Genomic DNA, 17,882 nt, shown 5'->3' with positions numbered 1-17,882 from the left:
ATTGTGATATATTCAACTGTTTGAGAATTAAAATCATACAAAGCTCAGATACACGTGGTGTATAGAATATTAAATCACAAGTCTGTAATACAATGCACTTTATCCGAGAGCTATCGTGACAATAGGCAACCTTATTTATCTGCGTCAATATTAGAATATTGATTTATATAGAATTGAATACATCTCGCATTTTGAGTTTGTACTTCAGCACTGAGCGATCTTAGATAGGACTCCATTTCTTGTATTTCTTGGAAATACCAATCGCCCATACTTTAGTAGTATGAACCAGATTTAATTCTGGGTTATCTATTAGTACTTTTATATTTATTTCAGATTTATTATTGTATTTATTTCTGAAAGGCATGATAATTAGTGAACGTTTATTTAATTGAAACCAATTTGATATTAAATTAAGTTCAGCATTAATGTTTGATTCGAGGTGATGGTGATTTTAATGCGAAAAAATTAAATTGCTGTTTGAAATTTGAACATTTAATTGTTGGAAGTGGGTCAGTGTGGGCGAGCCACAAAGAATTGGTGCACGTCCTTATAACTTGTTTTTGTAGGAGAAAAAGAGAATCCAGATTGCGTTGTTTTTATCTGCCCTGACAATTTCACAGTAAGTTAAATATGAAAGGCAAGTGTATTATATAAGGTTTGCAAAGAGGCCTCCGGTAGGAAAGGGCGGACTTTACGTATATTACCATTATATTTTGACACAATTTTAGTGACGTGTGTAGTGTGGGATTTTGGAACAAAGGGGAAGGTCATTAAGATATAATAAGAAGAGGAAGGGACCAAGAATTGACCCCTGTGGAACTCCACAGGTGATATTCATGAGAGATACTGCGTCATTAAATACCACACATTGTTTCCTATCACTGAGATAATTTCGAATCCATGTATTGGCCAGACCTCTGGTACAATCAATCAATCAATAAATAAATCAATCAAGCAATCAAGCAATCAATCGATCAATTTATTTCATCCATTCATCATACAACAATATAATTATGATACAATGAGTTACAATAAGGATGTATTTTATATACAATAATATAATGGGAAAAAGTAACTACTTTTATGAAAAACGTCAATGAGATGGATGAGGACACTGCTAAACGCAGAGCGTGAGGTGCAGTGCCCTCGGCCTAAAGTTACAACATACAACATTTAACAACAAAAACAAAAACAAAAACAAACAAAAAAATTACGCTCAGTACAATTTTCACTAAAAATCGTGCACTGAGTGCATATGGACGAGATAGTGAAAGCAAGCAGTTATGGCCACAAGGCTGGCCATGCACTGGGCACACAATTTGGAGTGAAATGATACATAATTGGAAAATATAAAACTGATGGTAAACTAAATAATGTACCAAAAAATTAGGGTGCCGACATAAAGCTGACCTGATAGCAAAAATGAGAGACCGTTTTAAAGTTGCAATGAAACATGAATGTAATTACGATTCACTTGTCAAATATTTTCCAAGGAGATGTTTTTTCATGTGTTGTTTAAAAACAGCTACCGAAGGTGCGCTTTTCAGAATTGGTGGTAAATTATTCCAAAGTTACGCACCTTGGATTCTGATGGTGTTATATGCAAGGCACGTGTTGGTTTGCTCAATATGGATATCATGTACCTGCCTGACGAGTGTTGTAGTTATGCACATCACTGTTGATAGTAAAATAATTTTGATCAAGTAGGTCGTTAGGTAGGAGGCAATGATAAAATTGATACATAAAAATTACAATTTGATGAATGTACAAATCTTGAATTTGTAATGTTTTAAGTAAAAAAAAAAAAAAAAAAAAAGTGGGTCAGAATGTGCTAACCAGAGTGAGTTAGTGCAGGTTATGACGAGCTTCTTTTTGCAACAGGAGAACAAAGTCATGGTGTGAATTATTATTATCAGCCCAGATACTTGCACATTACTTTAAGTAAGGATAAACCAACGAGTTGTATAAGGTTGGCAAGGACTCAATTGGAAGAAATTGCTTAACTTTTCTGATGATGCCATTATATTTAGAGATGATATTACAGACGTGAGTGGTGTGGGACTTCCAACTGAAATTATCATCAATTAGGATCCCTAAGAATTTAGTAGTATTAACTTGACCTAATTGTTTATTATCAATCTTAACTTTAATGTCAATGTTGGGATTCCGCCTGTAATTAGTTTTATTTACATTTAATGACAGCTTGTTTAATTTAAACCAGTTAGAAATTATTTCAAGATCTTTATTTAGCAGGGTTTCAAGGGTATTAGGATCTTTATAGGTACAATTTATATTAGTATCATCTGCGAATAAAATAAATTTATGTTTAGAGGAGCAGTTGGGCAAATCATTTATGTAAAGGAAGAAAAGTAAGGGACCAAGGAGCGAACCTTGTGGAACTCCACAATGGATGGTATTAGTGGAGGAATGTGTCCCATTGAAGACAACAAATTGTTGTCTATCCTTTAAATAGTTTTTGATCCACAAATTGGAAGTTCCTCTAATGCCACAGTGGTAAAGTTTTTGAAGGAGAATGGAATGGTCAAGGGTGTCAAAAGCCTTGCTTAAATCAAGGAAGATACCTACTGTGCATAGTTTATTGTCAATTGCAGGGGTTATGGTGTCATACAGGTTATAAATAGCCATGTATGGTGGAATGATTTTTGCGAAAGCCAAATTGGTTCGGACTGTGAATTTTGTGATCACTAATGAAGTCAAGGATCCGGTTATAAATGATCTTCTAGAGCAGTTTTGCGATAGATGGTAAAAAAGAAATGGGACGATAATTGGTGAATTTAGGTTTGTCACCAGATTTTAAAACCGGATTCACTTTGGCCGTTTTCAATTTTGATGGAACAACACCTGATGATAAGGAGCTATTAAAAATATGTATGATGACATCAAGAATTTCAGGGATAATCTGCTTAAGAATGTTTGAGCTGACGCCATCAACACCGCAGCTGGTGCTCGCCTTAAATTAAAGGGAACGCGTGATGTCGAGAACTTCTTGGGTAGAACAAGGTGAAAGAAAAAGGGAGTTTAATGGTGAATTAGAAGTTTTAATTTGATCCAAAATGGATATATCAGGAGGCGGAATTTTACTTGCAGGAGATGGACCTATATTAGTAAAGAAATCATTAAAGTGTTGCAATTTTATCGGGATCTTTAATTACATTACCATCATTATCAGTAAAATAACTTGCATGTTTGAGTGGTTTTATTCCTACCTAGAATATTATTGCGAGTTGCCATGTCTTTTTCATGTTATTCTTATGAAGATTAAGCTGAAAACTAAAGTGATTTTAGTAGGAGGGAATTTAGTATATTGCAAAATTTTGTGTATTTAAGTTATTTTCAGGATTAGGTTTAGCCAAGTATTGTTTATATAATTTATCTTTAGTGAATATTGATGAGGCTGTTCAAAAGGATCGAGGTTGTTCAAAAGGATGTTGTGGTTTAAGGTATCGAATGCCTTACTGAGGTCAAGGAAAATGCCTGCTACGTGTTGCTTTTTATCAAGGTTTTCGGCAATTTTGCAATAAAGCTCTTTAATGGCCATATATGTGGATCCTTGTGGCCGGAACCCAAGCTAATGAGGACTTAGAAAATCATGAAGTGAAATACAATTTAAAATACGATTATAAATAACTTTTTCAAGAAGTTTTGATATTGATGGTAGAATTGATATAGGCCTATAATTAGAGAAATCGTGACAATCGTCTGCTTTAAGAAATGGGTGTGACTTAGGCAATTTTTAGTTTTGTGGGTACAATACCGGATGATAACGAGGAATTGAAGATGTGAGTGAGAGGAACGCTTATTTAGTTCTAAGATAATTGATTTTAGAAGATTGGAGCTTATTCCGGCTACGCCAGAGCTATATGTGTTGATTTTTGAAGAGAGCTTGATAATTTCTTCAATTGATGTTGGGGAAAGGAAGAGGCTTTTGTTGTTTGAAAAGTCATTGAAGGTTGACGGAATTATTATCGGGTTTGGTATTTTTTCTGCCAAAAATGGTCCAATGTTTGTGACAAAGTCATTAAATTTCAATGCAAAGCCTTTATTATTAATGACTTTATGATAGTTAACGGTATCAGTAAGGAAATCAGGAAATTTCAATTTTTTTTCCCCCTACCTAAAAGTTTATTTAGAGTTTGCCACATTTATTTTTTCATGTTATGACTGGGAAATTCAATTTTGGAGGTAATGCGCAGTTTCTTTGAGTACATAGCAGTGAGTTTAAATAGTTTTTATATTTGTTATATTTCATTTTATTCTCGACAGTGGGCTTAGAGATATTTTTTATAGAGTCTGTCTTTAGTTTTACTCAATTTTATTAGCCACTTGTACTGTAATCCATGGTTTCCGAGGTGATTTTTCTTGAGATAATTTAGTTGTCGTGATTGGGCAATGAATATCAATCCAGATGGTTAATTTGTTATTGAAATCATTATAAGCACTATCTGTGACATTGTTGTTTGTAATGAATGACCAATCCACAAGTGCAAGAGCATTTTAAAACCTCTGATGCTATGGGGGAGTACTTGGAAGTTGCCTCCCAATCTAAAAAGATCACTTGAATTTTGCCACTTTCAAGATCAGCATCCGTTTCAGTCTCATTCACTTCGAATTGGTGCAGCAACAAGGCCATTGGCCATCCGGAAATCCATCCCTTGGGGTGCGATAATGTTCATCGGGACACGCTTGGATTAGACTTGTTTGTCAATAACCTGAAAGGTGCCTTGGGAGTTTTTCCACCTTCAACCTTAGGCCGTGGTATTTTCACATTGGATGCTGCGGTGCGCTTACAGGCAGTTTGGGCGACATTGGGGGCCCAAAAAGCGTCTTTTTGGGGTGGGTCAGTTTGTTTATAACAAGTTCGTTTTTCAGCAAATAAAGTAATAAGGTTAAGCAAGGTTCAGGCTCTCCACAAGCACATTGTATCCAGTAAACGGGATAATTTTAAATTCCAATTTGAAATGTTGAATTTCACAATTCCATCAAAAAGCAGCCGCTTATTTTAATGAGACAATCCTCAAGTCACAATCAAAAATTACATAAGTTTGCAATTGCAATAATGCAACAATTAAAGAATAAGAAATGAAGCATCAAGTGCACAAGCACAAATACTGTAATTTCACAATGTTAATCTTAAAGATTAGCACACGCATGAATTTTATTGATTTTCACACATTGTCTTATAATGACCAAACCGTGTGCCATGAGTAGATACGGCACGATTTAGGGCAAGAAAAAAAACCGGGACGCTTTTGGAGATATCATCATCATCATCACTTTATACATTTTTTCTAAACAACATACTGTTTTAATGAGAATTTTTTCTTAAAATGCATGTAACAACTATATTTATTGTTCCATTTATCATACACAATCTACATCTCATCCAAGAAGTTACCCAACTTTAAGACTATCACAATGCCATGAATTTTTGGCATTGTGACTACAAAATCACTCCAATCACAGTCTACTATACGTTCACCATATACAGGCCTATAATAGGCATAAAACATTACAATTTTCATCACAAAACAAAGTAACAGATAAGGAATGATTTCTTTTAAAGCGCGAAACAAAGTAATACATAAGAAATCATTTGCTTTAGAGCGTGATGAAATAAAACATCACGATTTTCATCACAAAACAAAGTAATACATAAAAAATCATTTCTTTTAAAGCGTGATGAAATAAAACATCACAGTTTTCATCACAAAACAAACTAATACGTAAGAAATCATTTGCTTTAGAGCATGATGAAATAAAACATCACGATTTTCATCACGAAACAAAGTAATACTTAAGAAATCATTTCTTTTAAAGCGTGATGAAATAAAACATCACGATTTTCATCACAAAATAAAGTAATACATAAGAAATCATTTGTTTTAGAGCGTGATGAAATAAAACATCACGATTTTCATCACGAAACAAAGTAATACATAAGAAATAATTTTTTTAAAGCGTGATGAAATAAAACATCACGATTTTCATCACAAAACAGAGTAATACATAAGAAATCATTTCTTTTAAACCGTGATGAAATAAAACATCACGATTTTCATCACAAGACAAAGTAATACATAAGAAATCATTTGTTTTAGAGCGTGATGAAAAAAACATCACGATTTTCATCACGAAACAAAGTAATACATAAGACATCATTTCTTTTAAACCGTGATGAAATAAAACATCACGATTTTCATCACAAAACAAAGTAATACATAAGAAATCATTTGTTTTAGAGCGTGATGAAATAAAACATCACGATTTTCATCACAAAACAAATACATAAGAAATCAACACGAAACAAAGTAATACATAAGAAATCGTTTGTTTTAGAGCGTGATGAAATAAAACATCACAATTTTCATCACAAAACAAAGTAATACATAAGAAATCATTTCTTTTAAAGCGTGATGAAATAAAACATCACGATTTTCATCACGAAACAAAGTAATACATAAGAAATCATTTCTTTTAAACCGTGATGAAATAAAACATCACGATTTTCATCACAAAACAAAGTAATACATAAGAAATCATTTGTTTTAGAGCGTGATGAAATAAAACATCACAATTTTCATCACAAAACAAAGTAATACATAAGAAATCATTTCTTTTAGAGCGTGATGAAATAAAACATCACGATTTTCATCACGAAACAAAGTAATACATAAGAAATCATTTGTTTTAGAGCGTGATGAAATAAAACATCACGATTTTCATCACAAAACAAAGTAATAAATACATAAGAAATCAACACGAAACAAAGTAATACATAAGAAATCGTTTGTTTTAGAGCGTGATGAAATAAAACATCACAATTTTCATCACAAAACAAAGTAATACATAAGAAATCATTTCGTTTAACGCGTGATGAAATCAAACATCACGATTTTCATCACGAAACAAAGTAATACATAAGAAATCATTTCTTTTAAACCGTGATGAAATAAAACATCACGATTTTCATCACAAAACAAAGTAATACATAAGAAATCATTTGTTTTAGAGCGTGATGAAATAAAACATCACGATTTTCATCACAAAACAAAGTAATACATAAGAAACCAACACGAAACAAAGTAATACATAAGAAACCAACACGAAACAAAGTAATACATAAGAAACCAACACGAAACAAAGTAATACATAAGAAACCAACACGAAACAAAGTAATACATAAGAAATCATTTCTTTTACACGTGATGAAATCAAACATCACGATTTTCATCACGAAACAAAGTAATACATAAGAAATCATTTCTTTTAAACCGTGATGAAATAAAACATCACGATTTTCATCACAAAACAAAGTAATACATAAGAAATCATTTGTTTTAGAGCGTGATGAAATAAAACATCACGATTTTCATCACAAAACAAAGTAATACATAAGAAACCAACACGAAACAAAGTAATACATAAGAAACCAACACGAAACAAAGTAATACATAAGAAACCAACACGAAACAAAGTAATACATAAGAAACCAACACGAAACAAAGTAATACATAAGAAATCGTTTGTTTTAGAGCGTGATGAAATAAAACATCACAATTTTCATCACAAAACAAAGTAATACATAAGAAATCAATTTTTCGTGGGTGATGAAATAAAACAGAGGGCGTACCACAAAGTAATTCATAAAAAATCATTTCTTTTAAACCGTGATGAAATAAAACATCACGATTTTCATCACAAAACAAAGTAATACATAAGAAATCATTTGTTTTAGAGCGTGATGAAATAAAACATCACAATTTTCATCACAAAACAAAGTAATACATAAGAAATCATTTTTTTAAAGCGTGATGAAATAAAACATCACGATTTTCATCAAAAACAAAGTAATATATAAGAAATCATCGAAATCATTTCTTTTAAACCGTGATGAAATAAAACATCACGATTTTCATCACAAAACAAAGTAATACATAAGAAATCAATTTTTCGTGGGTGATGAAAGAAAACAGAGGGCGTACCCGGTGATGTTTTCTGTGATGTTCAATTTCCTCACTTTTTCAACCTTGCCCTAAATTGTGCCATAGCTGGCCATGAGCTTGAGTACTTGGCACATGTTGATTGTAGTCTGGTATGATCAGTATGATCATGGTCATCGGAAATAAACTTGCATTCACAAATGGCAATACATGTTGTGTTTTCAGCTTCTTTCTTGAGGTGTCTTATTTAATTATATTTAGGCACATGCATATTTGCCTACATAGAGTTAAAGAGAGCCCTCAAGGATTATTTCAGGCTTTCTGGTTGGATGGGTTTTCATCTCTAGAGGGGGCTATGATTGATTCTCAGCAGTCTCATCAGGTGATGAGCTAATTTGCATATTGCCTGGCGGAAAATTTTAAAGTGCCACATGTACACATGTGGCATCTTCATTGGGTAGGCTGAGGGGAAATATAATCACTTTTGTGAATGCTGTTGGAGTATCAACACCTTGGACAACTTTGCTGCTGACAAGAAGCAGTTTATTATTTTCCCTCCCACCCTCCCATATATTTTCTCTGGGAGGCAGCTATCTTGTCGGCAGTTTTGTGGTAGTGGTTAATCAAACCTGTGGTTTGGAGGAGTTCAGGTAAAGATGGAGCCATGGATTTGGGTAGTTGGCCTATTAAAGGCTGAGCTATACTCAGGGAATATATATACTTATTTCAAGTAATATTTGGGGAGGGATAATGTTCAGTATGGACTAGTTATATGCAACCCTTGTGCCCTACATACTGGGTAAAGCAATGTTGTGGAATTGTGACTGCCTTGAAATCATAGACTGTTCTTTTTACAGGTTATGCTTTAATAAGGTCCTTGAGGATCTAATTATTCACATGTCTTGAGCCTCACGCACTTTGCAAAACAAAAGGATGGCATTGTGACATGCCCGAAAGGTCCATGATGGACGATTTATATGCAAGCCGTGAGCCTTTGTACTTGGCAAAGCAAGCCGGATATGGCTTTGTGAAATGCCTTAAATGTTGCCCATGATGGGCTATAATGATATGCAATTTATGCCTTGAGCCTGTGATGTACTGGGCTAAGCAAGTTACGTGTATATGGCATTATAACATGCCGTCAAGAATGTCCATGATGGGCTAATAATACGCAAGCCATGCACCTGAAAGTTGTTCTGGGCAAAGCAAGATATATGGCTTTGTGACATGCCTTAAATGTTGCCCATGATGGGCTAATGATATGCAATTTAAGCCTTGAGCCTGTAGATGTACTTGGCTAAGCAAGTTACGTGTATATGGCATTGTAACATGTCATCAAGAATGTCAACCCATGATGGGCTAATGACATGCAGGCCATGCGCCTGAAAATTGTACTTGGCAAAGCAAGATATATGGCTTTGTGACATGCCTTAAATGTTGCCTATGATGGGCTAATGATATGCAATTTAAGCCTTGAGCCTGTGATGTACTGGGCTAAGCAAGTTACGTATATATGGCATTGTAACATGCCGTCAAGAATGTCCATGATGGGCTAATGATATGCAAGCCATGCGCCTGAAAGTTGTACTTGGCAAAGCAAGATATATGGCTTTGTGACATGCCTTAAAGGTAGTCCATGGTGGGCTAATGATATGCAATTTAAGCCTTGAGCCTGTAGATGTACTTGGCTAAGCAAGTATCGTATATACGGCATTGTAACATGCCCTCAAGAATGTCCATGATGGGCTAATGATATGTAAGCCATGCGCCTGAAAGTTGTACTTGGCAAAGCAAGATATATGGCTTTGTGACATGCCTTAAATGTAGTCCATGGTGGGCTAATGATATGCAATTTAAGCCTTGAGCCGGTAGATGTACTTGGCTAAGCAAGTTACGTGTATATGGCATTGTAACATGCCATCAAGAATGTCGACCCATGATGGGCTAATGTTATATGAGCTTGAAATTTGTATACGTGGCAAAGCAATATATATGGCTTTGTGACACACTTTAAGTGTAGTCCATGATGTGTTCTTTATATGCATTTAAGCCTTCTGTCTGTTGATGTACTTAGCAAAGCAAGATGCATGTATATAGCATGGTAACATGCCTTAAAAGAATGTCCATGAGGGGCTAAGTATATGCAAGCCTGTGCCTATGGGGGAAGCATTACCGGTCTTCGCTGGAAGATACTGCCTTGAGCATAGGTACGGGCATGATCATTTACTGGTATAAAAAGATACATGGGAAGTGTACCTATGTAAGGTGTATTCAGTTATGAATGACTATCTACGTTGATATGTACATATTCTAACTATGATTGTTTGCTTTATTCCAGATTGAGGGCTTCAGGAGCAGCGAGTTACGGTTGTGTACGGTGCTCAATAGGATGTCGAGTCAATATTGGAGGGTTGGGATGGGTCAGTTTGTTTATAACAAGTTCGTTTTCAGCAAATAAAGTAATAAGGTTAAGCAAGGTTCAGGCTCTCCACAAGCACATTGTATCCAGTAAACGGGATCATTTTAAACACCACTCTGAATTGTTGTAATTTCACAATTCCATCAAAAAGCAGCCGCTTATTTTAATGAGACAATCCTCAAGTCACAATCAAAAATTACATAAGTTTGCAATTGCAATAATGCAACAATTAAAGAATAAGAAATGAAGCATCAAGTGCACAAGCACAAATACTGTAATTTCACAATGTTAATCTTAAAGATTAGCACACGCATGAATTTTATTGATTTTCACACATTGTCTTATAATGACCAAACCGTGTGCCATGAGCTTGAGTACTTGGCACATGTTGATTGTAGTCTGGTATGATCAGTATGATCATGGTCATCGGAAATAAACTTGCATTAATTCACAAATGGCAATACATGTTGTGTTTTCAGCTTCTTTCTTGAGGTGTCTTATTTAATTGAGGTTAAGTGTGACTTTAAAACTATTTAGATATGTCCAAGCTGAAAAACTTGGTAGCATGTCATGCATTACTTACCATTAAGATTATCAAGAGCTGTAGTAACATTAGTTGTATCTCCTGAGCTAGAAACAGACCACTGGAATGTCATACTCCTGCCTCCTCCACCAATAGACTTCCTGGCATTCAGTTCAACATCACCACAGCTAGGCAGTCTAGGAGAACCAGTGATGAAAGCCAATGGTTCCAAAGATACATCTGGTCCATCAATGGTCACACTTCCGCTAGCTGGAAGACCAAAGTCTTGACGGAATGCAACAACAGCGCCTGCCTTAATCTCTAGCGTTTCACCTGTTAAAAAACAGTAGTATTTTCAATGTCAATGGGTTATTCTATTTAAAATCCACACTACCCCTATGGAAGATTTTGGAAATATCTTCCACAGGGGGAGTATGAATGTCAAATGGAATTAGCACATTAACCAGCTTTAATTGAAACTCACCCTCCTCTGTAGAAGCTTAATGTTGAATCCTTCCCCGAATATATCTCGGAGGGTATAGGGGAGAGTGGGGTAAGTTGAGCCAGGGGGTAAGTTAAGCCACCCCCTCTAGAAAGAAAATTGAAAACTTATCTTACTTTGCAGTTCCACTTATTTGTATATGACATAACAGAGGCTTCTCAAGTGTAATATGGAATCACTTGCACATAGGGTAAGAAAGCTGCATTAGAAAGTTCATTTTTCGCACTTTTGTTGAACTTTTGGCAAAAAACAATTTTGTTCATGTTTCACCCATTCTGGGTATTGAGGATGTGATATATGAACACTATTTTAGAAAACTATCTACAACTGTAACAAATTTTACTCAGGTGGGAGGCTTGGTTGTTGACAAAAAGGGGCACATGGGGTAAGTTGAGCCGCAGGCCATGGGGTAAGTTGAGCATAGGAAAAACCTGTAGAAATTTCCCCAATTTTTTTATTCAATGTAAAATCTTGTCACAAATTACTTGTATGCAATATTTAGATCAAACTACTTCTATATCAAACTATTTTTCGAAATAAATACCTGAAATCAACAATTTAAAAAAAGGCAAAATTGAATTTCACAGCTATGGCATATACAGTGCATTTCTATGGTGGCTCAACTTGTTTCGACGATTGGCTCAACTTACCCCACCGCTTGGGGTAAGTTGAGCCAATATGCAAATGATTTTTAGGCGCCTCACTGTGCGAAAGTGCAAAATATTGATTATAATTTTGTGGTATCATAACCAAGTAAACATACATATGTTTCATTTGTAACACTGCATTTGGGTCCTGCTTTATTTATTTGAGCATAGTGAAAGTAAATGTAAAAAGTGGCTCAACTTACCCCACTCTCCCCTATGAAATTCTAATGGAGCTGCCTAATGTGTTAATTCCATTTGAAATTCATACTCCCCTGTGGAACGTAGCAGATTTCCAAATTCTTCCACATGGGGAATGTGGATTTTAAATGGAATAGCCCATTTAGGCATTTTGCTTTTGCAGTTCTTGAGCAAAACTATGGGGAAATCTACTGTGTGAACTGTGTCATGGATTACAATCCCTAGATCCCCCATAGAATACCACAGCTAAGGGGTCAAGACAGTAAGTGGGGTTTTCTTTCAGTATACCTCATTATTTTGGCTTCAACAGAAAACCTTCCTGATATGACAGTTGTTATAAACGTTACTAATATAATTTTATAATTTTTGGCAAAGAATAAAATAACAACATAAAAATGATGCTATGCCACTGGCTGGAGGGCTAAGTGGCAAGACTATATTTTGATCAGCTTGTAATCGGCGGGAATTGTTAGGCTTTTACCACTACCATGACTACACCGAAAGTAGAACCACGTTAAGAATGAATGATATAGTTGACCTGCCTGGTCTATATTGTATTCTATTAAATAGAGTAGACAAGGTACAGGACTTGAATTCATAATTTGTGATACTTCTGTTGACATGTCACAAGACATTCTTGAAATAAAATATATTAATATTAATCCCGATGCTATAAGGTCCACCGATTACGAGCTTATCAAACTGTATAAGTGCGTAATCTTACCTATTTCAATCAAGTCATCGCTTTACCAATCACGATATACAGATCTCTTGGGCTCCTCCATTTACATGCAGCACCATCACCAAGCACCTCAGCATTTGAGAACACATCATCACAGCGCCTGAAATCCTCATAGTCCACGCCAAGATCAAAGGCCATTATCAAACCAGCACCTGTTGTAAAGAAAAGAAATCATTTGGTAGAATATAGAAATAAACTTTGATTTTGTTTTTGATGACAGCTAATCCAACTTACAACACAAATGCACAATGTCTAGTTTAGTCCTGTACTAATATCGGCGCCTGCCATTAGGGGCTGTGCACTACTTATGAGCCCTGGGGGAGGGTAAAATTGAGGGGGGGCAAAGATTTTTGGCAGGCACAATGTTATCATATTTAGTAAATATGCAAGTACTATGCAAATGTTCAGTGAAGAGGAAAAGAGAAGCAACAACAGTATGATAATGAAGTTAAAGCCCTATTATAACATTTGCTGATGAGAACGCCCTCAAAAAATTGTTAAATTCTGATTGTTACATGATTGTAATGTACTTTAGTAAACAAAGATACTCTGCAAAAATCAAGACTTTAGGTGCTGTAGATTTGTCAAAATCCGAGATTTTGAATAAAACGCAAGAACCGTTGTTTTATTATTACGATGGAAATATTAGTCGAACACATATGCGATGTACAACACAGTAGGTACACTGCATGCGGGACACACATACATACACCCCAGAGGATCGTACCGTATTACAACCGCGGGAGTAACATGCATTGGCGCTAGTAGTAAATTCCAATTTTCTTTGCTTTACCTTACTTGTTCGGCTCAAAATTAAACTTAAGGGAAATATCTGACAGTAAAAGCTAACATTTTATGGAAAATAAATACTAATCTATTTTTACAGAAATGTTATAATATGGCTTTAAACAGAAAAGTTACCGGTAATTCATGAGTTCTGGATGATTCTCTAGAACCTACCTTCCGGTGTAAATTTAGCAAATTCCACTTGAGGTGCCTGGTAGTATGCAGTCAGGTAATATGGATCAACAGCAAGGTTTAGGGATGACAGACCATTGATAGTTGGTTTTGCAGTCAGTTGTCCTGAGTCCTCTGGGTAGACCATGCTATACTGGATTTCATAATCACTCAGGAATTCTCCAGGTAGTTGCCATGCCTCACCTGATGATTCAAAATGAATTTGGTACCATATCAGTAGAGAGGTGACCGCATTTCCGCAATGGGTTAAGGTTAGGGATAGGGTTAGGGCTTCTGGCAAATATGGTCATCGTCATCTCGTATCATAGAAATAATTAGAGTTTTAATATCAGATAGGGATTCAAACATGTCAGTATTTTCATGGGCTTGTCAAAGAACAGCAGGGCTGTCAGCTTTGTAGAATTGTTTGGCGTGAGAATAAGATCTACAGATATTTGGTACCCTTTTTATCTACAATGATACATTTTGTTTCATTTTTATGGCAACTTGCAGTAAGTTTGCTAACAGTCCAAACCCAGAAGCAAAATGATGATGCAATGAGTTTACACCACCTTTTAATAGGCCCTATGTCACCTGATCGATAACGCAAAGTATCCTTAAAAAACAAGTTATTTTAGAATATTTCCTAAAATTCAGCGTTATCTTAGAATATCTACTGATATTTTCCGTTATTTTAGAGAATGTTGTGAATTTTTGTGTTATTTTACAATATTCTTGTATTTTCTTAGGTTTTTTAGGATGTTTAGTTACTTTGCGTTATCGATCAGGTGTCATAGGACCTTTTAATGACATTAATACTTTCTAATTATTCTTTGGTTCACCTCAAGCTAGTTCAGTGGTGATGTCAATGTGGTTGCACTGCAAGCGTACTGACAAATCGCCCATGTATGTATGCATGTACACAATTAATTTGATATTGCAACCTGCAAAATAAGCACCAAATTCACTACTTAAAGCTACTTAACTTGAGGTGAACAAATGTATAGCATGTACCTGTTTGTGTCTCCGCCAATAGCACAGGCTGGACATCCCAGACATCGGGATCTAAAGCACGAATTGCAGTAAAGGCTGTGTTCTCCGATGCCGTAGCCACTGTGTTTAGGACGGTACCTACCAAGGTACTGTTGATGGTTAGATTGTTTGGCATAAAATAGTCAATCTGCATATCTGGATAAATTTAAGATGACAACAGTCAGAAAATTCAGGCATTACCTGAATGGGCAGTTCCATTTGAAATCTACACTCCCTGTGTGGGTTAAGGTCAGATCTTCTATACTATACAAAAGGGGGGGTATGGATTTCAAATGATACCCCTGTTACATGAAAAATATATAAGGTTAATAAGGTTGATTTTAGCTAAACCAAGGAGGCTAAAATCGCATTCCATCTACGATGAAACTATTTTACTTGTGCCACCAGAAAACTTGGTAACAAATCCTCCTCAATTGCTGGATCTGGATCTAGAGAGTTCAACCAAAAAGAGACATGATAATTAAGTTAGTACAAAAACATTTTCACTTACTTTCATAGACCTTGAGTGAGCCTATAATGTCAGTGACCAAATCCGAATCACGCTGCACTGCAACATCATAGTCGCCTGTAAAATGATAAATGTCATTTGTAAGTTTAAAAGTACATCTTAGTTCTTAGTCTATTCTTAGTCTATAGTGCTGTCATCAACATGCAATGTTGAGATGTTGTCGACACCAGAAAAAATTACTGAAGTTTGTTATCGACATTGTTTATGACATGCTTAAATTGCTTATAGCTTGTAGTTAAGCTTTATATCATGATAAAGTCTTGGCTAATTGAACCAAGTTTTATCATCACTATAATTTTTTTCTTTTTTGTCAATTTTTAACACAAAGAATGCCTAATTATAATGGTATATAACCCACTATAATTATAGCTTACCTGCATCAAGGTCAGCCGAACAGACAATGTACTGGTTGGTAAATCGCTGGACAAGATCCCCCTCAAACTGTGAACCATCAGAGTTAGTGTACAAACATGTGAGACTGGAACCAGAAGCAAATCCAGCACCAAGGATTCCAAGCTGAAATTAGAAATAAAGGTTTAGTGTCAAATACATCAACTTGCTGGTTTTTTGTTTGGTTTTTTTGGGGGGGGGTGCATAGCCAGGAGGTGGCAGGGGCAGAAAAACTCCTCGGGAGAAATGTATTTGGGTTAAATTGGGGGTAGAACGAATGCAAATTATCGTTAAATCAGCCCTTTTGGATATGTTTCCATTCCAACTGAAACAAAATGATTTACCCTAGTATAATTGGTAAATCTTTCAAAACAAACTAACACATGATAATACATACCTCTATAGGTTCATCCGGAATAAGATTTGGCAAAACTCTCATGACACCGACGCAATCAGTACCATCCCCTCCACATACGCCACAAGCATCATACTCAAGACCACTGTGTAACAAAGTTAACATGAAGCATATTGTACCATAAATTCACAAAAATGATAAACAAGTAAACAAGCATGCGAAGAGTGAACAAAAATAAATTATAAACAAACAAAACAGTCCATCCATAAAAGCATATAAATAAATAACCAAACAAACCCACAAGCAAGTTAATTAATATAAATTTAAATAAATTAATATTATAGTAAACAAACAAAAGGCATCTCTCATTTTGGTATTTGGTATCCTATAGCCTATAGATAGATAACAACAATAAATTGTTAGCCTAAGACATGCATGACATAGACTTTACTGTGCATGACTGACATCTTTCCATAAAATGAACAGTGGCGTCACTAGGGGGGCAAGAGGGGCATTTCCCCCATATCAGATCAGTGGTGTGCCAGGGGGCAAAGGGGGCAGCTCCCCCTTGTGAAGAGTCTTGGTCCCCTCTTCCCCCCTTAAAATATGTCTTACCCCCTTTGCCCACCCCCTGAAAAAGTGTTGGCTACACCACTGTATCAGATATGATTACGACAGATGATCCTGGATTTATGATTGATATAAATTCTAGTAAAAGGCCTACATCTATAGTACATCTACAAATATATCTACTGTTGTAAAGACTAAATGTATAGTATGGCTACACAACACATGCTTCAAGAACATGTCAATCTTACCCACTAAGTGTTCATGGCATTTAGGCTAGTGAGAAACATCATCTGGCTGTACGAGTAGAGTATGCCTAGTATTCCATTAAAAAATGTCAGTAGGTCTATGATAACAGTCAATGTCTGTGCTTTTGGAGGTAGACAACTAACTAGGAATTTTACATGATCAAGTTTGTAAGAAATAGCCGACTTACCTGTTTGCTACACCATCACATCCTTGACATGAGGTTTCATCTGCATAGGAAGCACTCTCACACTGACCACAGACATTTAGTCCTGTCTCTACATCATTACCACTACTTCCACCAACGCATTCACCGCAGTCATTCTCATAAGCACGAGGGCGTCCTGTATCGCAATGGAAATAATTACTGGAGTAATGTGATAGTACTAGCAACACACGGATTTAAGTTGTTCAAGGGCGCAGTACACCGAATTAATACACAAAAGGTGCAATTACTGGTGATAACTTAAGTGTATGGCTACTGGAGACAATACGGTGTGTCCTAGGGACCATATGTTGGCATGTTCTGATTTAGATGAAAGATGCTAGGCTATTAATAATCTGTGTTACAGACCGTGTACCTATATTATCCATAGGGAGAGAAACTACTGGAAACCACACACCCTCGGAAACCATACCGTAGTGGGCCATAAGTAGAGTAGAATTAACCAAACTCATTATTACCAGCTGGCTGCTATTATTAATAGTATTATATTTTGATAACTTTTAAAATAAATTATATAATATGTAGTTCAAATCACAGAGTCAGTAGTTGTTAAAATTCACAATTTATATACAAAAAAGCCATACGGTA

General features: G+C 35.5%; 1 protein-coding gene across 1 annotated transcript in view; it reads right to left on the bottom strand.

Annotated features, from left to right (window-relative positions):
• LOC140152197 (uncharacterized) overlaps positions 1-17,882 on the bottom strand; it is a 44,379-nt gene that overhangs the window by 18,708 nt on the left and 7,789 nt on the right. Inside the window, 9 exon segments of the mRNA XM_072174495.1 lie at positions 10,964-11,236; positions 12,975-12,995; positions 12,998-13,144; positions 13,953-14,153; positions 14,964-15,137; positions 15,493-15,567; positions 15,885-16,026; positions 16,298-16,400; positions 17,259-17,412. Coding sequence (XP_072030596.1) covers positions 10,964-11,236; positions 12,975-12,995; positions 12,998-13,144; positions 13,953-14,153; positions 14,964-15,137; positions 15,493-15,567; positions 15,885-16,026; positions 16,298-16,400; positions 17,259-17,412 — 1,290 coding nt within the window.

The sequence above is a fragment of the Amphiura filiformis genome, chromosome 5 (genome assembly GCF_039555335.1).
Source record: "Amphiura filiformis chromosome 5, Afil_fr2py, whole genome shotgun sequence".
Lineage (NCBI taxonomy): Eukaryota > Metazoa > Echinodermata > Ophiuroidea > Amphilepidida > Amphiuridae > Amphiura > Amphiura filiformis.
This window is presented reverse-complemented; position numbering and strand designations above follow the sequence as displayed.